A 21,612-nucleotide genomic window follows, 5' to 3' on the forward strand; every position below is an offset into this window, starting at 1 on the left:
TTGGCACAGGGCACGCAGGGTCTCTGCCTGGCTCTGCGTGTGTTCTTGAAAGCGGCGATGTATAGTGCAGGACTGCAGGGTCTGGGGTGTGGCAGAGGGATTGGGCCATGGGAGAGGTTTTGTGATGCCAGATCTGGGGGGTGCTCACCTAGGGCAGCTTTCCGCAGGCAGTATCCTGTCCACGTTGCTCCCAGCAGAGGCGCAGCTCCTGTTGGCTCCAGTTCTCAGTCAATGGGAACAGTGGAGCCAGTGTGTGAGGTATCAGTGGCCTGCAGAATCTCTAACAGTTTCTGCCAGGAGCTGCAGGAGGAGGTTATTCTTTGCTGGGAGGCACCCAAGATGAGCACCCTGCCCCCCAATCCAGAACCCCAAAACCTCTCCTGGGCCTCAGTGTTCTTCCTTGAGTCCCCTGGCACACCCAAACTGCCTCCCTCTTAGGTAACAAGAGCTTTTCATTTACTGGTAACTCTCATTCCCCCAACATGTTAGATAAAGAAGCTTTTACTGGATAGCATGATGCTAAACTCTTAACATCTGTCTTGAAAAAGCTGAAGACTGTAATCTCTTATGTTGCATGATTTTGTTTATGTAGATCTAGAAGTGATCACTGGGATCCCTGCTGAAATCCCGCAAATAAGAGAAGCAGTGACCAGAGAGGGACGACATCTCTGTTTCCAGTTATTAAGTCCATCAGGAACAGCTGTAACTACCCTGTGCTACATAAGCAGGACCAATCAGCTGGTTGTGGGATTCTCAGATGGCTATCTTTCACTGTGGAACATGAAAACTCTGAAGAAGGAGTAAGTATGTCTTTACGGCTACGTCTACACGTGAAGCCTACGTCAAAGTAGCCTATTTCGATGTGGCGACATCGAAATAGGCTATTTCGATGAATAACGTCTACACGTCCTCCAGGGCTGGCAACGTCGATGTTCAACATCGACGTTGCGCAGCACCACATCGAAATAGGCGCAGCGAGGGAACGTCTACACGCCACAGTAGCACACATCGAAATAAGGGTGCCAGGCACAGCTGCAGACAGGGTCACACGGCGGACTCAACAGCCAGCTGCTCCCTTAAAGGGCCCCTCCCAGACACACTTGCACTAAACACCACAAGATCCACAGAGCCGACAACGAGTTGCAGACCCTGTGCATGCAGCATGAATCCCCCGCTGCAGCAGCAGCAGCCAGAAGCCCTGGGCTAAGGGCTGCTGCACACGGTGACCATAGAGCCCCGCACGGGCTGGAGAGACAGCGTGTCTCAATCCCCCAGCTGATGGCTGCCATGGAGGACCCCACAATTTCGACGTTGCGGGATGCAGATCGTCTACACGGTCCCTACTTCGACGTTCAACGTTGAAGTAGGGCGCTATTCCGATCCCCTCATGAGGTTAGCGACTTCGACGTCTCGCCGCCTAATGTCGAAGTTAACTTCAAAATAGCGCCCGACGCGTGTAGCCACGACGGGCGCTATTTCGAAGTTAGTGCCGCTACTTCGAAGTAGCGTGCACGTGTAGACACAGCTTACGTGCCCCAATATCTGGGGGCAGGAAGCTCAGTTATGTCACTTAACTGAGTTAGGTCAAATGAAAAAGTAACTTTTGCTCAAATACTGAGCACTGACATGCTTGAATAGTGTCTCTAAATCTTTATAGTTTACTTCTAGATCAATCTTTTTGTGGTTTTAATTGATTTTTTTTTTCTTTAACTGCCTCAGCTGCAGATTAAGGAATTGTGGGGGCAAAGCTTACTGATGTTTCACTAATGTAGGTTAAGGGCTGGAACATAAGAGAAAACTGTTCGGTGGAAAATCTAAGCAAAGTAGTTTTGCTCTTTCATTGAATAAAAGAAATTTAGAAGTCACGTTGATCTCCCCCCCCACCCAAGAGCCTGTCAGTTTGTGTTGTTTCTTACAAAGATAAAGGATGTTAGTTTCACAACTCTATCAGTATCTCTGTAACTACTTCGAATCTTAGGTGAGACCTGTGGGACACATTGAAACATCCAACAGCTCATTTTTGCCTGAACAATAGCCTGTTTTACATTCCAGTCTTGATGGAGGATGGAGAGCATTCCACCTTGTAACTGGTCTTTTTGTTTTGTCGCTGCTCTGGTCTCATCTGCTACAGATGTGGTTAAAGGAATGCAACCATCAAAACTGGATGCTTAAAGACCTTCTGGTGTGTAGATGTGGTTCTACATTACATTCTCTTTCTATGGGAATGTGGGTTACATCCTCACTGTTGTCTTAAGTTCTCCATAAGCTGCATGGCACTTAAGACACCCACCCCAGGCAGAGAGGAGGTCCTTCCCAACCTAGCCCTGCCCAACCCTTAGCCTACTAGGGGAGGGTCAGCCTGAACCCAGTGCCTCTTCCCCTGGCCTGGGTGGCTTTCCAGCACAGCCCAGTTGGAACCTGCCAGGGCCGGAGGAGAAGGGCCTATCCTGCAACCTCAGGCACAAAAGTGCCGTGGCTGGGAAAGGTGCCTTTCCCTCCCAGCCCATGTGCTGCTGCAAGGAGTGTCAGCTGGGGGAGGCTTCTCTTCTTGCAGGAGCCTCAGAGCACCCTCCTTTACCCCAAATCCCACTATCCAGCACCACCTATAGCCTGCATCCCTAGTTAGAGCCCTTGTACCCTAGTCCTCTGTCTCGAGGCCTGAGTACCCTTCTACACTCAGAACCCCTTTGCCCTCCCCCACCTTGTGAATTTTTATGGGCACCAGTATGAAGGTGATGTGTCATACATCTCATCTTTATTGGTGCATGTAACAAAATTCGTTTTACTCTAGAGGGAACAAGTCTGGCTTGTAAAATACTGAAGTAATGTATAAGGTATGCTTGAAGTGTCCAGTACGTTTGCTGCTCACCACATGTGGTGAACAGGACACACTCATGTGGCGATTCCAGTTCTGGAGCCGCACGTGGCTCTTGGAACATTTTAAATGTGGCTCCTTCTAGAGCTGCATTTGGGGAGTGCTGTCTGCCTGCTCTGCACGCATGCCCCAAAGAAGTGCGTGGCGGTGGCTTCTCTGGTGGCCCCAGGATCTGTGGGTCGGGCTGCTGCAGCTGGGGTTCCAGCAGGCCCTCGTGGCTCTAGCTGGCTCTGGCAGGCCCTGGCAGCTCCAGTGGTGGTGGCTCCTGTGAGTTACTGGAATTCATTTAGAACTGGGGGGGTGGGCATGCCTGTCTCTGGGAGGAAGAGGGAGGACATTTATTTAGAGCTGGGGAGAGGTGGGCTGGGGAGCCTGGCTCTAGGGGGAGTTGTTTATTGAGAACAGGTTGGGAGTGGCCCTGTGGTGAATATGGAAGAATGACAACCACAAGTGTGGTGATCTTTGAATTCTTATTGGACACAACTGATTTGTGCTTTCTCTTGTTAATTAATGGATGAATAATTGGTATTTCTTAAAAGAATAGTAGTATCTTCATATAAAATGTATCTTGCATATTTGCTAAGATTTTGGAGAACAGACCAAGGAGAATGCCAGTCATACTTCTGGCTGATACAAACATGGGGAAAGAGACAGCAAATATCCTAGAAGCTAGGAGTAAAATACAATATGAAATTCCCACTTCCTGCAGCTCCCAGTGGCCAGGAATGGCAAATTGCAGTCCCTTTCTGAGTTAGAATAAGCTGCTCCATTTTTGGAGGTCTTCAGAGCTGGACATTTCAACTAGACATGTCAAAGAAAAGAAAATGCATTGGTGCTGCTGCAATGCATGGGATAGAGTAGATGGGTGGCGGGATAGTGGTGGCGGGAAGTATTGCTTGATGATCGATCACCTGTTCTTTCTCGCTGGGACACCTGGCATTGGCCACTGTTGGAAGACAGGATACTGGGCTAGATGGGCCTTTGAGCTGACCCAGTATGTTTGCTCTTATGTTCTCAGTTGGAGGTATGTGAAGGTCTTCCAAGGGTACATCAGCTCATTTAGATATTTGCCTGATTTTACAACAGACTACATAAAAACATTAAGAAAGTCAGTGCTTGTTAAAATGTCATGTAGGTGTAATGACTTGTTTATACTGCTCTCTATTCTGTGTTGGTGTTCTCAATCTGGGATTGCAGGATGGGCTTGGGGTACAGGTGGTAGCAAACAGGGAAATTTGTCTTGGGCTCAAAACGGCAGGGGGCCCTACAAATCTAAGTTACTTGCTTCCACCATGGGTGATGGGGCTCAGGCTGAAGCCAAAGCCTTACTACCTGAGACTGAAACCAGACTCTTGAAAGGGGTGGAATAGTCTGGAAAGGTTGAAAAACCCCAGATTTAAGAAGATTCATTGGTGGTAGGTCTTTCTAATTCAAATGATTCTGATGAAAGGTGGAATTTATTTTATGTAGCTAAATTAAACAAATTACATAGCTTTCTTGGAAAACTTCTGGTATTATAAAGAAACAGGTAAAAGTCCTAAAATAGCTCAGTGCTTGTTTGTTTTTTTGGACATCATCATGTTTTGAGCAGATTTTTTTCACAAGCTACTTATGCTGGCCGCATCTACACTAGCAAGTTCTTTCAGAAAATCGGGCCTTTTTTTTGAAAGAACACATAGGGAGCAGCCACACACAAAATGCCTTCTTTTGATCTGAAATCGAAAGAAAGCAGCTCTTCTTTGGAAGTCATATTCTGCTCCTGAATCAGGAGAATTGCCTCCTTTTTTTAAAGCTTCTGTCGGGCTAAAAAAAGCATGCGTAGATGCTCCATGGGCTCTTTTTTGAAAGAACAGTTTTCATGGCGCAAGTGTTTTCGATCCCTGGCATGTTCTTTCGACGGAGAAGGGGCTGTGTGGACCCTCTATTGAAAGAGTGGATTGATCTTTTGATCCTTTTTTTGTGCATGTGGACGTGTTCTTTCAAAAGTATAGCCGCGGCCACTGACTGCTCACTTACCTTCAATCCCTCGGGGGGGAAAAAACCGGTGTGTGGTGTCCAAATGTTCGTAATATTGAACTTATTCATGAAAAGTTTATTTGCAGTCATGTTGTGCAGTTGCTTACCTTTTGAAATGGTTAAAAATGTTCTCTAAAATTAAAATAATCTTTTTAAAAAAAAAAGTATTTTCTTGCATGAGAAAATGCTTTGGTGTTTGAAGTGTTGATTGGAACACTTGGGAGTGATAAATGCCAGACATCTAATTAATTTTTCCCTGCATTGTTCCAGATACCACTTTCAGCTAGAAGGTGGGAGGATACCTGTCTATGCTGTTACTTTTCAAGAACCTGAAAATGATCCACGCAATTGCTGTTACTTATGGGCAGTTCAGTCCACACAAGAGAGGTAGGTGAAGACTGATTTAGAAAACTGAATGATATGTTGTCAGACTCATGCTGAGAGGGTGTAAAAACTCAACTTTGAACATGCCGTAAATGTTGGAATTGATCCATTAATACTACATTTTTGTTTCTAGCTGAAGGGCCACTATCCATTGAAGTGATCGAGAGATACAGCAATCTTATAACCTCAATCTTTTTGAATCTACTCTAGCATTTGGTCAAAAATTAGTTTTGATCCTTTAGAAAAATATAAGTGCACTCAGTTTCACTTTGACAATGAAACTACAACTGCCACTTCTATAATGAAAGACAGTGAGGCTTTTGAGGGTAACTTTAATCTGTTACCTTCTTGCTTGCAAAATGGGTTTGTGGCTCATAGGTAGAACTGAAATCATTTGTAATACTGATGCAATGCCACAGGAAGTTACAGCCATGCAGATGACTTTACCTTTTGGCTTTATACTTGATCTTTAGGTTGCTTTCATGGAGGCCTGTGAGTACGGTGGGATAGGACCTACCAAGTATTATTGTGGTGAACCCTTAAAAGTGCCTTTACTTGGAACAGTTTTCTAGTGTTTGTTTTTGTCTGGGTTTAATTATCCCAAGTGATAAGCTACTATTCGTTATCAAAGGTATTTCATGATCTCTCTTTTCTGTCATTGACATATAAGGTGCCCATCATCTTGCATCTGAGCTCATACTTCCTCTCCATTCCAGTTGTGGCTTTTAGAGTAGATTTTATTCCATTTATTCAGATAGCTGTCTTAAACCTTTTTTGTTGTTGTTTGGCTGTTTCACAAAAGCCTGGGGAATGTTTTTATATTAAACATTTCAATATCTTAGTACGCAAAACAGAAGTAGCTATCCTTTGAATTATTATTTCTCAAACTTAAAACTTTTTTCGTTTCATAACATGATAAAGTAATCCAATCACATGTGCTATTGTGATACTAAGTTTAGATGTAAGGCTCCTTATGTGAATTTAATTCATATTTTGTTTTAAAGCACTGAAGCTGCTAGTGTTTTATAGGTAAGTGATAGTGTAGCTGTGTCTTGGTCACACAGATCCCATTGAGACTGTCGCCTGATGTGGCAATCATACCACTGAGCCTGCCTTCTTGGGTGCCCCACCACCCTGTCCCACAGAGCCAGAACCTCAGGTCTCCCGCAGCAGTGGCACGGCATTTGGCGGGGGGCGGGGGTCACAGAGCAACATAGACGCTGAGATCCACTCAGCTCTGGGAAAGCTTGGTCAAAGGGACTTGACACAGAACCAAGATGCACCAGCCCCAATGGGACCAGACCCCCAAATAAATCTGTTTTACTGTGCATAAAGCTTAAAGCAGGGGTCAGCAACCTTTCTGAGGCAGAATGCTGAAATGTGACCTTTTGACCTCTATGTATGGTGGGAGTGCCAGTGATACTTAGTCACTACTAGTTTTACTTAAAATAGCTTCATTAATAAATAAATAAAGATGTGAGCTTTGCCATTTGTCTTTAAATCTCCATCCAAGCTGGGCTTTTTAAATATCTAAAATGTCCAGCATTTTAATACAAGCTGAACCTCTCTTATCCCAGATTCTCTGGTCCAGTAACATCCCTCATCTGGTAGAAAAAGGTGATGTGCCCCAGCCCTTCCAGGCTGCCCCCCATCTGCTCATGGAGGAAGAGGGGCAGGAGACATGAGACATCCCTGACCCCACCTGTTCATGCCAGGTGGGGGAAGTAGTTGGGTAAAGGTGCGCACGGGACACCCAACTGGCTGTGTGGGGAGGAAGTGGACACGATACACACTTGCTCCTCAGACCACAGGGGAGCATGGGAAGCGAGTGAGGGGGGCAGCGCAGGCCCAGAGCCCAGGTGCAGCCCTACTGAAGGTAGGGAACCCCACAGGCAGCCTGTTCTGGGAAGTCCCAGGGAAAGCCCCAGGGCAGGGAGTGAGGTCAGGGAGCCCCTCTACTGGGAGCCTGGCTGGGGTGGGGAACCCCACTGTGGGGAGTCCAGCCCCAATTGGGAGCCCCACAGTAGGAAGCCCAGGTGTGGCGCAGAGCTCCACCTGCAGCCACAGGGACTCTGACTGGGCCCTGGTTGCCCCACAACCCCATGGAAGGTAGTCCTGCTTGCAGTCCTGCAGACCCTAGCCAGCGGAGCCCCACAGCAGAAGTCTGGCTGGGGCATGGAGCCCTGTCAGTTTCGCAGGTGCAGGAACATCAGCTGGGGCTGGAGGAGCTGACTGGGGCTTGGAGCCCCACCAGCAGCCTTGCAGCCATGGTGACTCTAGCTGGGTTGCCAGCAGCTGCAGCAGCTGGCCTCCGAGGGTAGGGATTCGCAGCCAGGCCGGGAGCAGGAGCCTCAGCTGGCCAGTGGCTGCAGCCATCAGGGAGCTGCAGTGGGGAACCCCAGCTGGCAGGTGGGGAGCAGGAACCTGCTCAAGCACCCCACAGCATCCCCACCCACCTCCCAGCAGTCCCTCAGCCATCTCCCCTCTCCAACTTCCCTCCACTCTGACTTACCTGCACTGCTTCATGTGGAGAGAGCAGGAGGTCAGGGTGCCGGCACAAGCACTTTGCCTCTCCCTCTGGAAGGCTCATGTGTGAGACTCACCTTCCCTTTCTACTCGCCCACTGAGGAGGGGTGGGACTGAGCTCCTGCGTGCTAGGGGTTGCTGACCCCTGGTTTGTACAGAGTGAGCAAAAAAGATCTTCCCCTCCCTTTATCAGTGAAAGAGTTATGCACAATTGCTGTTCCTCTAGGTAACAATTCTTTACTGACTGGATTGAGAAACGGACATGATTTTATTAAGTATAAAAAGTAGGTATTAAGTGTCTGCAAGTGATAGCAGACAAATCAAAGTAAGTTACTCAGCAAAATAAAGCAAGACCCACCAGCTAAGCTTAAAACTCTAAGAAACTTGTTACATGCAGTTTCTTAGCCTAATGTTAGTCCTAATCATCTTTTCTCATAAGCTAAGCAGCCTTCTAGCTTGGGCCTAACCCTTCCCCTTATTCAGTCTTAGATGTTTCCAGCACTTGTCTTGGGCGCTAATGAGGTGCTCTCCTGGCGTCTGGCAGCAGCCCGTCTTGTTTGGTTTCATGCCTTTATAATATATTTTGCTTAAGGGAAGGATTGTTTTGTGTTTTGTTAAAACCTTTCTCGTCTTGAGTGGAAAGATACAGTATCCAAAATGGCTTCCAGCATCAGGTGGCCCGCTCATATGTCTTTGTAGGATCAACCATAGTCCATGCTTAAAAGAGAAGCAAAACTGTTCACAGCTCATTTTCTCAAATACCAGGCTATTAAGCTCTTTGAGTACCACTAATGGCGCTCACTTCCACTGCCTGTATTGTTAAAGAAGTTTATACTTCATATTCTGACTTCAAATTCAGAGATGGTACAGCCCCACAAATAGGCTAACTACATTCAGTAGCTTATAAGTGTTCCATTAATAAGTCACATGCAATATTTTGCATAAGGCAAAAAGCATACTCCTATTCAAAAGATTATTTCCATAAAGAATATGAGGGTACTACGCCACAGATAGAATTTTAGAAAATTGCCTGTTGAACATTAATCTGAGGTACTGAGAGTTAACCAAACTTTGTCAATTTAAATACTGATCATCAGATTAAAAAAAATGTTAAACTTTATCACCTCTTCTGCTACAGTTTTCCAAATGTGATAAATTGTAATTGATTGGTTGGGATGTGAGTTGTTTTTCTGTTTTTAACAGAAACATCCTTTTAAACGTACATTATAGCATGATTTTGCTTTGCAGTAGCTATCAGAAACATCAGATGGCTTGCTGAGATTTTGTAATTATACTGATACTTGTAATTTCTTTCTAGTGAAGGAGATGTTGTGAGCTTGCATCTGCTGCAGTTAGCTTTTGGTGATAGAAAACGCTTGGCATCAGGACAAATAATGTATGAGGTAAAGTGTGTGTGTCTGTAAAATATACCTAACACTTACATTTAATCAAACTGGAAACCTTAATATTCACTTTTGTGTTTGTGGCTTTGGGTCTCCTTGCCATGTATTTGTGTGCATTAATTTCAGGTCATGAATCTCGAGCATTATCTTTGTGGGTTGGGTTCTCCCACTTTTAGATGGGGGCACTAGGCTGCAGTACCACATGTAACAACTATGTTTACCTTCCACTGCACTTGATAACTGGATTTCTTCCCTTCGGGAGCTGGTACCATGGTGTGTATTGTAACCAAAATAGCTTTCTTAAAGTATAAGGGAAGAGGGTTTTTTGGGTTGTTTTTCGGTTTGTAAACAGCCATGTATATAGATAGTTTGTTTCTTCCCTAAGAGTATAGAAAGATCAGTGTAGTCCCTGTCTCTCTTGCATCTTGTGGTACGGATGGTAGTCTGTACCTTAGTCCGTCTGACCATTAGGGAGTCTTTTTTTTAAATACAGCAAAGGTCTTTTTTCTAGCTTGTCTCTTGGACCTCATTGAAATGAAATAAATTACACTTACAACACATAAATCACTTTGTGCTGTACACTGTTGAGGCTTGAAAAAATTGTTCCTGGAAAGATTATGCAAGCAACTATAGTAATCTGATGTTAAGCAGTTCCTCTTTACCCAATTCACTTCTGTTTTTGATACTAGTCTTTCTAAATACTTTGGAAGCAGTGTGGATTCATGTAATTTACATTAACTTTTTCTCTATATGGAATTTGCATGTTTTTGTAGTGATATATGGTAGTGTTGGCTTGTGCTGTCCACTTTCATAGGTCTAAATCTCCCAGTTTTCAGTTTCCTCCTATCATGTGCATCCCTTACAGTAAGAATATATAAATCTTTAGGTACTTAAAGAAGACATCTTACAATTTTGAAAAGTAAAATTATGATAGTAAAAGGACAAGGCATAAATATTATGAAGTGATTAAGCTTTTTCTAAATATGGATGTCACTGCTTTATCTTAAGTATCGGAGGGGTAGCCGTGTTAGTCTGGATCTGTAACAGCAACGAAGGGTCCCGTGGCACCTTATAGACTAACAGAAAAGTTTTGAGCATGAGCTTTCGTGAGCACAGACTCACTTCATCAGATGCTGGTCATGGAAATCTGCAGGGCGAGGTATAAATAAGCCAGAGCAAGGCTGGGGATAACAAGATTCGCTCAGTCAGGAAGGGTGAGGCTTACTACCAGCAGTTGATCTCGGGGTGTGAACACCAAGGGAGGGGAAGCTGCTTTTGTATTTAGCAAGCCATTCACAGTCTTTGTTTAAGCCTGAGCTGAGGGCGTCGAATTTGCAGATGAATTGTAGCTGAGCAATTCCTCTTTGGAGTGTGGTCCTGAAATTTTTTTGCTGTAGGATAGCTACTTTTAAGTCTGTTACTGTGTGGCCTGGGAGATTGAAGTGCTCTCGTACGGGTTTTTGTATATTGCCATTTCTGATATCTGGTTTGTGTGCATTTATTCTTTTACATAGACTGTCCAGTTTGTCCAATGTATATAGCAGAGGGGCATTGCTGGCACATGATGGCATAAATTATATTGGTAGATGTGCAGCTGAATGAACCCACGATGGTGTGGCTGATCTGGTTAGGTCCTGTAATGGTGTTGCTGGTGTAGATATGTGGGCAGAGCTGGCAACGAGGTTTGTTGCATGGATGGGTCCCTGAGTTAGAGTGAGTGTGGTGCGGTGTATAGTTGCTGGTTAGGATTTGCTTCAGGTTGGCAGGTTGTCTGTGAGCAAGGACTGGTCTGCCTCCCAAGGCCTGTGAAAGTGGGGGATCATTGTCCAGGATGAGCTAACCTTGTTATCCCCAGCCTTGCTCTGGCTTATTTATACCTGGCCCTGCAGATTTCCATGACCAGCATCTGATGAAGTGAGTCTGAGCTCACAAAAGCTCATGCTCAAAACTTTTCTGTTAGTCTATAAGGTGCCACGGGACCCTTCATTGCTCTATCTTAATAACTTTACATGCACAGTCCTAATGAAGGCAGAGTTTACGTTACTCTGGATTAACAGAAGGAACTTTAAACTTGCATTTTTGGATTTTTTTTTTTTTTTTTTTTAAAGGGCTTTTCATTGTAATTTAGTCATGGTTTTTATTTTACATTTGGCATTCATGTTTTGGCAGGAAGGGTATTGGGAAGCTGCTCAAAATTAATTTTTCTTTCTTCAGCTTCAATTTTCCGTGTTTTGGCTTTACTTTATGCTGTTGTACTAGGGCTATGACTGTCTTTTTTTTCTGTTCTGCCTTGTTTGTGGGGGGACTCTCTCTCTGCCCCGACCCCGCCCCCCGCCCCCCCCGCGCAAATGTATATGTTTTTACTCCTCATGGGAGTTCCCACTTCATGGCTTCCATTACCCTCATTTGCCCTGTATCATCGTTTTAACGCACAAAGTGTGTATACCTCAGATGTACACTATTTCAGCTGTATCTTTTGATATTCTGATCTGACATAACTATACCTGGATTCCTGAAGTTGATACCTGTGTGCATATGAAATTTCTTTTTTTTCTTTTCATATTCCATAAAGCTTATTTTGATGAGAAATTGTGATATGGAGGAATGTGTCGCCTTACATTTTGTCTTAAGTGAAAAACTTCAAAATGTGGGTAGAGTGGTGTGATTGTAGAAGTGTGCATTTAGCCTTTTAATCTCATTATTGTGGTTGTTTTAAAGAAATAAAAAAGGAAAATGGGATTCTTAACTATTTGTCTTATAGTTATTTCCAATGCTTTGTAAAACTGTATGATGATAGAAAATTCTCCTGAACAGTGAAAATGATTGCTGTTAGTAATTTATATCAACTTAGTTTTGATTACCAAAATTAGTTCCTCACATCTGGGATTAATGAATACTTTATTGCATTTAATTTCTGTAATATGCCAGATAATAGTCTAAAAATACATATTTTGGGCTTCCTTTGACTCATAAGATATGCAGTCTCCAATATTTAAGTGTAATATTATACACATTAATTTCAATTAACTTTTATTTGTCTTTTCAGGGTTTGGAGTACTGTGAAGAAAGGTACAGTCTAGACCTCACAGGTGGAGTTTTTTCATTAAGAGGGCAGACTAGTAATACCAAACTTCTCAGTTGTCAGACTATAGAAAAGTTTCGCAGCCACGTTGACAGAGAGGATGGCATGAATGAAGGTTTGTTGCTGTGTCCAGAAATGATCAAGTTGAACTGTACCGTAATGCTTTTGAAGAAAATGGTAGTGCTTGATTCTCACGTTCTAGAACAATATTTAGAATATTTCTGAAACAGTGCTGTATTTGCAGCACTGAAAGTGTACTTATGTAGCTGTGTAGCGTAACATACTATGTTTAAAGACTACAAAAGGATGTTTGAGTGTCATTTAGTGTAGAAAATGACACTGAGACAGGGAAACCTCTTATGCAATGTACATAGTTAAATTGGAAAAAATATATATCTTTGAGGTGTAGACTTTTTTGGCTTCAGCCTTCTTTCTAACTTACTTTTAAGTTAGAAGTGTAATAATGCTTTGGACATAGATTAACCAAAGCTTTATTCTGGCTAGGCCTTTTTAATTCTGTCCTACTTTTGTTATTTTGTGGGGGACTTACAAAAGATTGTGAAAATTTTGTTTACTTACTGTAGTTGTAGGATACATCTGTATCTATAATTAGTAAATACAGCAGTCATTAGCAACAAAGTCTGTCCAAAACGGAGTGGATACGGCTCCGCAATTTCTCCTGTAGGATGGTGTGCATAGCCATTCTAGGTTGACAACTGTGCAGTTTTTCAAGTTTGTTGGCATTTAAATAATCAAATTAAATTGAGCTGTTGAGCTCAAGATTTATCTGTTTAACTTGAATGAAACCTGAAGGTGGTCGGCTTCTTACAGTGTTGATGAGTCAAAAGGGGCATCTGTGAAGGAGAAGCTCAACATAGGATGAGAAAGGAGACTCCCCCTTCACCCATTTCATCTCTGTAGCTTGCGCAAATGCAATGAAAATAGCTCTCTGTGTGGGGGAAAAAAAGCACTTCAGTTTGGTGATCTTTTTCTAGGAAGTAAGATGAACTTTAAATATCCATTTAGTTCACTGGGAAAAGTATTTGAATTTGAATGCATTCCCCTTACTCCCCCCACGCCCTCCTTTGCAAGGTAAAACTACGTGTGTACAAATCTTTGATGGATAAATATAATTTTATTTATTTTAAAAACAACAGCATTTATCTTTATGGGGAAAACCTAGTCCAGGATTTATGAAAGACAAAATCTGCTCCCTCTACCCTCCCCCAGTTGTTAACTTGGGGGCTAGTCTGTGCTTCTTTGTTCTAATGCATGGGGCCTCTAGACTTTGTCAGTGGAACACCTGTACAGATTTAGCATGGTGAAGTGTATTTGTTCCATTATGTTGGTTTTTCAAAAATGGCAGAATCCCTTTTTTAAAACCTTAAAACAAAACAAAAATAGTGCAGGGAAGACCCTTTGCATAATAAACTTCAGCCAGTATGCTTAAGCTTTGGGAGTTAGAAGTTTAGGAAAACAGGGTCTTACAATGGAAAGTGTTAGGCCATTTTAACTCATGAGATACTGTGATTTCCACTTATTATTATTTATAAATCTTCTGATAATTACATTTTCCCTTTAAACAGTCTCTCCCAATCCCCTTCTACTTATTTACAGCAGTAGTCTGAAGCTCACTTATATGATAGATAGGCATAAACTGTATTCTGAAAAAGTTCCCATATGATATCAATCCAAGTTCGAGTGGCTGCTTACGTCAGTTCCAAGTAGGTGTGTGCATGCCACATGCATGATCATTTGAACATTTTTCCCTAACAGTGCCCATTGTGTTAGCTGTATAGCAAGCTATTTCTTAGTGGAATGTCCTTTTTCTCTCAATAAACAGTTGGGAAATAAAAGTTAATGAGAAAATAAGTTAATATTGAGTATTTCAGTTTTAGGTGGAGGTTACCTCTCCCCACTCCTTTGTTCCCATTCGAAGAACTGGGGCTTTAAGCTATGCAGATCTTGTCTGAAGCCCATGCTGAATGAAGACCCATATGGTTTTTGTGTAAAGTATTTTGGACAGGGACACCATTCTGACAGATGTATTATCTGCAGCAGTTTTATGCCCAGAACTAAGAAGGAAGCTGGACTTTTGTTTAAATCTCATTCTGATAGTTTTAGCTCTTCCACCCCAACTTCTGTAGGCTGCATCTGACTTGGGGCCAGGTGCTTCAGGGCACTGGCCTCGGTATGGGTATCCTTGGCACTGAGGAGGGACCCATCCAACAGGCTAAGTCACTTCCATTCCCTGGCATTGAGGACCAGCTCTAGAGCAAACCACTGCTCACAATTGCTAGTGATACACAAGAAGAAAAGAACTGATGGGGTTGCTCCCCTGCTAGGGCAGCAAAGCTCATGGGCACCAGTGGGGTGCATCCTGCATTGGGGTACCCAACTTTAAGTCCACCTAGACTGGTGCCGTGAACTCTGGGCTCCTGGGGAGGTTTGCTGAGTTAGGCCACAGTGCATTCCTTGGTGTAGGAAAGTTTGGAGGAGTATTTTGTTGTTCCCTCTTTGCCGGACACATCTTAGTCATCCTGGCTGTTGATTGGAATCAGTGAAAGATCAATTACGAAAGCTGGGAACCATTTTTTATAGTTTGCAATTCTCTGCTCTCAAGTAGATTGTGAACTCTTCTTTAGTCTTAAACTAGATCTGTACTAGAAAATTAGATTGGCATGAGTTACTCAGGAGTCTGAAAAATCCACATCCCTGCACAGTGTAGTTAAGCTGACCTAAGTCCCTGTATAGATTGTACTAGAGTGATGAAAGAAGTCTTCCTAGCCACTGCCTCTTGGGAAGAGAATCTCTCCCATTGGCATAGGTATTGTTTACTTTTGAAGTGCTGCAGTGTTCTGAGTGTAGACAGGTCCTTAGTTATTTGAGCCCTTTGGTCTAAAATAGACCAGTAGTGAAGAGTGGGCTTCCTGTAAGGTGAGGGAGGAGGAAGATAGATTCTTTGCACTTGATTTCCTGTGAAGCCTTTTTCTACTGCTTATCAGAGAACACAAGGCTGAAAGACCAAAAGGTGTGTTGGGGTAAACTGATGAAGTTTTTTTTTTTTTTTTTAACGTTAAAGAATACCTGATTTAAAATTTTTTTTTAACAATTACCAATATAAGATAGAAAAGAAGCTCATATCAGAACACTTGTAGAAATGGGATGGGGACCCCAGACTTGAGCTTTGTAAGAACTGTATCAGACTAAAGGTCCATCTCAACCAGCATCCTATTTTCTGACAGAGGCCAGTGCCTGGTGCACCGGGGAAGTGAACAGAACAGGTAATCATCAAAGTGATCACTCTCCTGTCATTCTTTTATGTTTATTTTATTCCCCAGAGTCCACACACCAATAGGAGAATCTTAATGTCCTGTGCTTTGCTTGTATTTAGCAATTTTAGTATTTTTCTGATCCCATTCAAAAAAAAAAAAAAAAAGAAAAAAACCCCCAAACCCTTACTGGAAACAACTATAGTGCTATGCAACAAACACTGTGTTTTCAAATTAAGGTATTTGTTCCAGTTATGTAATGTGATGTTTTTATGATGCTTTGTATTTTGAATCTGATTGGAAAGTAACTATTATAGAAGCATGTAGATAAGGATATTACTTAAAGATCAGTAAATGAAAAATGAAAACTACTAATCTGACATTTGCTTCTTAAAGGTGATAAAGTCTGAGTTTTTTTTAAAATGCAGCTATATATTTTGATAAATTAACTCTTCAAATATGGGAAATTCAGATTAGCCTGGCCATGACAATAAACATTAAATCTGTTATCTGAACAAAATGAAACTGGATTATATTGATGGAAGGCGCTAACAAGTCATGTATTTTTAAGACAGGCATTCTGTTAAAATATTGTTTTGTTTCTTTACCCTAAACAGTGTTAAACAAGTAGTATGACAAGTTGAGCTAAGATTTGTTACTGTGAGGCGGTACCTGCTGATCTATTTTAAAGAAATGTCATCTTTCTTACAGTAATATCTCCTGATACAAGTGTGTCAGTCTTCAGCTGGCAAGTGAATACGTACGGTCAGGGCAAACCATCTACTTATTTGGGCATATTTGACATAAACCGCTGGTATCATGCTCAAATGCCAGATTCTTTAAGGTGAGGCTTTTTTTATTTTATGTAGATTTCAGAATGGCTATAAATGATTAATTGACTTCTTACCTGTGTTTCCCTTACTTTCTCTAAGACCAGGGGAATTTCTTCACAATTGCTCCTATTTTGCATTATGGTCGCTGGATGCTGTAGTGAGTGTGACTTCTCCACACCACATCTTGGACATTCTGGTACATGAACGAAGTTTAAGTCGTGGAGTTCCTCCTTCATATCCACCCCCAGAGCAGTTTTTTAATCCAAGCACCTACAATTTTGGTATGTATTTCAGGTTAGCTGACTTCAGGAGAGTAAGTTTAATAAGAGAATTGAGGTTAAAATGCCGTTTGTTCTTGTTCAATTCCTGTGTGTGACAATTGGAAACACTTCTATTTTACACTCAAAATATTTCTTTAATATTGGAAAGTATATTAGATACCGATTGCCAAGTTTTGATTTCTAATACAGCTGTAATATGGCATGTGAAGAAATGAATATTACAGAAATTAAATAGTTTTAATTTGTGTATTGAGCTATAGTTGTTCTATATAGTTTATAATCTAGGCACAATTTCCACACGTGTTGCAAAATAAAGTTTGTAAGTCAAAAAAGTATGTAGCTTTCTAATCTTCTCCCAGTGTTAATCCCATTTTTAATAAAAGTTGTTTTACTTTGTATTGCTGTACAAAATACACAGGTATATAGTTTTTTAGCTGTGTGTTTTTGTGTTTTTTAAAGGTGCTACTTGCTTGTTAAACTCTGGAGTTGTTCACATGACTTGCACTGGGTTTCAGAGAGAGGTACTTTTTAATTTTTTTTCTGTTTCTCTAATATCTAGAAGTGTGCACATCTATAATTTATAGTTACCAATGGATGGGGGAGAGCATTTTGTGCCCCTCCTGAAAAACCCTAACTTGGAAATTTGTACGCTATCAGTTGTGTAGAAAGGGCTATATCTTGTCCCTCAAAAACGTAGGTAAAATTCCCATTGACTTCAGTTAGAACAGTGTCAGGTTCAGAATATGTGTAGGCGAGTCTGACATAGGTTTTTAGGCGGTAAGTACAAAGCCAGTATGTGACTTGGTTTGAATTCTATATTTTTAAAGAGGTAATCTGTTAAACCTGTTTTTTTCACCATTACACAAGTTAGGACAGGGTAAAGTTTTTTGAAAATTTGGTGGATAGTTTAGGATGAAGAGGATTTGGCGGGGGGTGTATTTCAAGAGTACTCGGTTCAAGCAATTAATGGATTAGAGACATTGAGAGAGAATATAGACGTAGAACAATGGATTTTTTTAGGGGGGAAATCCTTTTCTGAATTGGAAAAGAGAGAACCAGATACATTTTACATCACTAAATTTTTGGTTCATAAGTAACTATAAACTAAATTTGTACAGACTAGAACATCTTTAGTCTGGCACCCTCGGGAGCTGACCAGTGCCAAATGAGCGAATTTGCTGAACCATGGGAGGTCAGTATTGTCTAGCAGCATTACCAACACTTCCACTGCTTACTGAGCTCTTAGAAGACATTTAGGAGTAAATTAGAGCTAAATAACAGCACAGAATACTGAGAGCCAGGACTGCTGGCTTTAAACAAACTTTGTGGGACGATGGGAAACTTGGGCATACGTATGATAAATGGTCATCTGGCTAACTAAAATCATGCCAGATTATCAATATTGCTGGGCAAGAGAGGGCTGGACTAACTAGAGAGGTTCAAACTGAACACGTATTAGCTTTCTGTATGCAGTAGAAAGTGTGTGTAGATCTGTGAAAAACACTGTATTGAAGGCTTTATCTCTTCTACGCATGTTTCTGTTACTTTCAGATAGCTGTGAGCTAGATACTGTTTAACCTTTGCTCCCCACAGAAGTAGTAAATTATGGGGTGTAGTTAATGCTGATAGACTTCTGGCTTTGTTGCTGTCCCTGTGTGAGAAACATCTGTTGGCTTTGGAAAATGTCGCAAGAGTGCATTCCTGTAGTCCTCATGGGCATTCTTCACACTTCCTAAAAGTTGTTCTTGTAATTTAAGACAAATCTGGTAAATTACAACCAGCATTTCATCTAAGGAGTCCAGTAAATCCCCGGAATTGCACATCTTTTGCTTGTTTTCTCAAATCTCTTTTACCCAACGATAAAATCAGTGAGAATTTCACTAAGATTCATATGTGTGTATAACAGAGTTAGTGAAGCTTTTGTAAGGGGCCAGTCACTCCCAGTCTGTTTAATCCTTGGTTAATGGAGTCAAATTTGCAAATAAATTGCAGCTCAGAGATTTCTCTCTCCATTTGATTTTTGAAATTTCTTTGTTTCAGGACTGCCACCCTTAAATCAGCTGCTGAGTGTCCAGGGAGATTGAAGTGCTCTCCCACAGGCTTTTGTAATTACCGTTCCTGATGTCTGATTTATGTCCATTTATTCTTTTACATAGAGACTGTCCAGTTTGGCCAATGTAAATTGCAGTGGGGAATTGCTGGCATATGATGGCACATATTAGTAGATCACATCTACTGTCATGTGCCAGCAAATTTGACTCTATTAACCAAGGATTAAACGCAGACTGGGAGTGGCTCGCAGCTTACAGAGGCACCTATCCTGCCCTGGTTGTTAAGATCTCCCCATCAGACTCTTGACAATGGCTCATATCCCCCTGTCTGACCTGACTTGCTTTTTCCTTTTTTGATACCTACTTTTGATAATGGGCCATTTGCACCTTGCTGAATAGACCTTGTCAGCTCTAGCCCTCCCTTTTTCTGGGACCCCATTCTTTAAACACCTCTCTGAACCGCCCCCACCGCCCCCCCAAACTCATGCATCTGATGAAGTGGGTCTTTGCCCATGAAAGCTTATGCTCCAAAATATCTGTTAGTCTATAAGGTGCTACAAGATTTCTGTTGTACATATGATTAACAAATGTGAAGTTATTCACAACAGAGTTAAGTAATTACAGCTATCTTAACTAGAAATTTTGTTAATGTTTCAGACCTTACAGTTTTTAAAGAAGTCTGGTTCTTCTTTAAATGAAGCCATTCCCGATAATTTCAATAGATGTCTTATTGCTGGCTTGCTTTCTCCGAGACTTATTGATGTACAGCCGTCAAGTTTAAGTCAGGTGAGTATATATTGGCATTTTGTTCAAATGAAATTATGCTAAAGTTATAAGAAAGTGTAATAGATATCTTCATACAATTTGCTTTTATGGTTGTGCAGTTGGTTGAAATAATAGGTTTTCCAACTGAATGCAAATTACTAAGTGTTTAATAATTTAATTTACACAGATCTATTGGAGCTGGAGAATGACTGACTGTCTTAATTTGAGGTCAAAGGGTTTTGTACCCATTGCTAAGCTGTGACTGTACTGACCCAAGATTGTGGTGTGGGTAACTTGCTTAGGTTTTTCCTTTTGCTACAGTATTCTTTGTTATAGTTCTTTCTCTCTCAAAAACTTATAGACAGTTGAAATAACATTTTAAATTCAAGAAATCTGAGTGTCTGTGCAAATGGCTCTGAATAAATTACTTTTCCTAGAAAGGAATGAATGGTTACAGTATTGAAGATGATAAGGTTCAGTAGTCCTAAGACTGAAACCACACCATAATGACCAAAAGGATCATTACCTAAAGCAGAGGTCAGCAGCCTTTCTGGGGCAGAGTGCTGAAATTTGACCTTTAGCTTCTATATACAGTCCAAGTGCTGGTGATACTTTTTAAAGTCACTGATAGTCCTACTTAGAGTAGCTTCATTAATAATTAAGATTCAGAGCTGTATCATTTATGTTGTGGTTGGTAGTATTATCTGATCTTTTGTTAATCCACTGGTGGTGTAGCTTTGAGCAAGCTCTCAGCTAGAGAGAGGAGGTGGGGAGCATGGGGCTAAGCCCGTGCCTTGCATGCTGATGAAAATTGGCTTGTGTACCACTCTTGGCATACATGCCAGGGATTGCTGACCCTGACCTAAAGTATCAATAAAATACACTTGCCTAAAATTAATTGGTAATCTTAATGTTGTATGACAATGCTTAGCAGTTACCTTTCTACATTTTCTGAGAAGGGAAGTATGCTGTTTTCCTAACTTTCTAGGGTTGAAATTTGCATAGTGGCGAGTTGAGAGAGAGAGAGGGGAAATGACTAAAAATGAGCTTGCCCAGAAATACCCAACCATCTTTTTTTTTCTTTTGTAAAGTGTCTCAGCTTTGAAAGCTGTTACTCACCACCAGAGCTAGGAGTATTTGGAAGTCCAGTGAGAACGTTAAAATTGGAAGTGCTCTTTCATGTTGTATTGAAAACCATCTGATGCACTTCCAGCAGAAAGAAACCACCTTCCTCTTTTCATTAGAAATGCATGATTTTTCACTTACCTTACCTGTGAAAAGACTTTCCCAAGATTATTTTAAAGATGTGTTGGGTGTTTTTGCTGTATTTCACTTCTCCAACCAAAATACTTATTTTGGAGGAAGGACTAATAGAGGAGTTCTTATATTACAAGACAGTAGTAAAGTGCAAGAAGCCCTCACCAAAGAACTGTTTTGCCCCTTTTCATAAAATTGCTGCTACTTTTCAAATCTGTGGGCAGTAAGATCAATAAACAGCAATAGCAGAGATGCCTTTTCCTCAGCACACTTGTTGCATGCAGGTATTTCGTACTGTTCTTTCATGTGTCCTTCCCCTAACCGTAGAGTATTTGAAAGGATTAAAAGGATGAGAGGAACTTTAATAAACCTCATTAAATTGATAAATTAAATAATCCAAAGAATATAACAACTTTGAAACTCTGCTTTTGGGATGTTTTATCTACAGCTGAGACTTAAGGTGGTCTTGGAAGGCTGGTTTTCTTCCCTGTGCTCCCAGTTTGAACATCAAATTCTGCCTTTGAATTTGACGCTTCCTTATTGCATTTCAGGTTGCCAGGCCAGAACATAGTGAAATGTAAAATGTAAACCCTAGGTATGTTGCCAAGTTTTGGTGAACCAGAATTCATTAAATATAGGCTGGAATGCAAATATTTTGCAAATACTAGCCAGTAGTTTTCCAGTGACTGGTAAAGTCAAAGGGGGAGCAGATGTATTTTGGTTAAACATAGTTGTGAAATTGACTGGGAATAAAAAGCTTCTAATCATGTTTGACTATTTTTGTACTAATTTTACTTAAAATACAATTGATCCTTTTTGTCATCCAGCTACATTGTGTACAATTGGAAATAAATCTCATATGCCATT

The 21,612-nt window shown here is 41.5% G+C and overlaps 1 protein-coding gene across 2 annotated transcripts in view; it reads left to right on the forward strand.

The window, feature by feature from the left end:
* The window catches only part of AHCTF1 (AT-hook containing transcription factor 1), a 113,327-nt gene that overhangs the window by 34,313 nt on the left and 57,402 nt on the right, over positions 1 to 21,612 (forward strand). Inside the window, exons 5-12 of one of the 2 annotated variants that reach the window (XM_074990039.1) lie at positions 593 to 800; positions 5,162 to 5,278; positions 9,120 to 9,204; positions 12,251 to 12,401; positions 16,270 to 16,402; positions 16,491 to 16,672; positions 17,132 to 17,193; positions 19,381 to 19,509. In XM_074990039.1, coding sequence (XP_074846140.1) covers positions 593 to 800; positions 5,162 to 5,278; positions 9,120 to 9,204; positions 12,251 to 12,401; positions 16,270 to 16,402; positions 16,491 to 16,672; positions 17,132 to 17,193; positions 19,381 to 19,509 — 1,067 coding nt within the window. Of the gene's footprint in view, positions 1 to 592; positions 801 to 5,161; positions 5,279 to 9,119; positions 9,205 to 12,250; positions 12,402 to 16,269; positions 16,403 to 16,490; positions 16,673 to 17,131; positions 17,194 to 19,380; positions 19,510 to 21,612 lie in introns of those variants that run through there. The other variant, XM_074990040.1, reaches the window with a different exon arrangement.

The sequence above is a fragment of the Carettochelys insculpta genome, chromosome 3 (assembly GCF_033958435.1).
Source record: "Carettochelys insculpta isolate YL-2023 chromosome 3, ASM3395843v1, whole genome shotgun sequence".
In the NCBI taxonomy this organism is placed as follows: Eukaryota; Metazoa; Chordata; order Testudines; family Carettochelyidae; genus Carettochelys; species Carettochelys insculpta.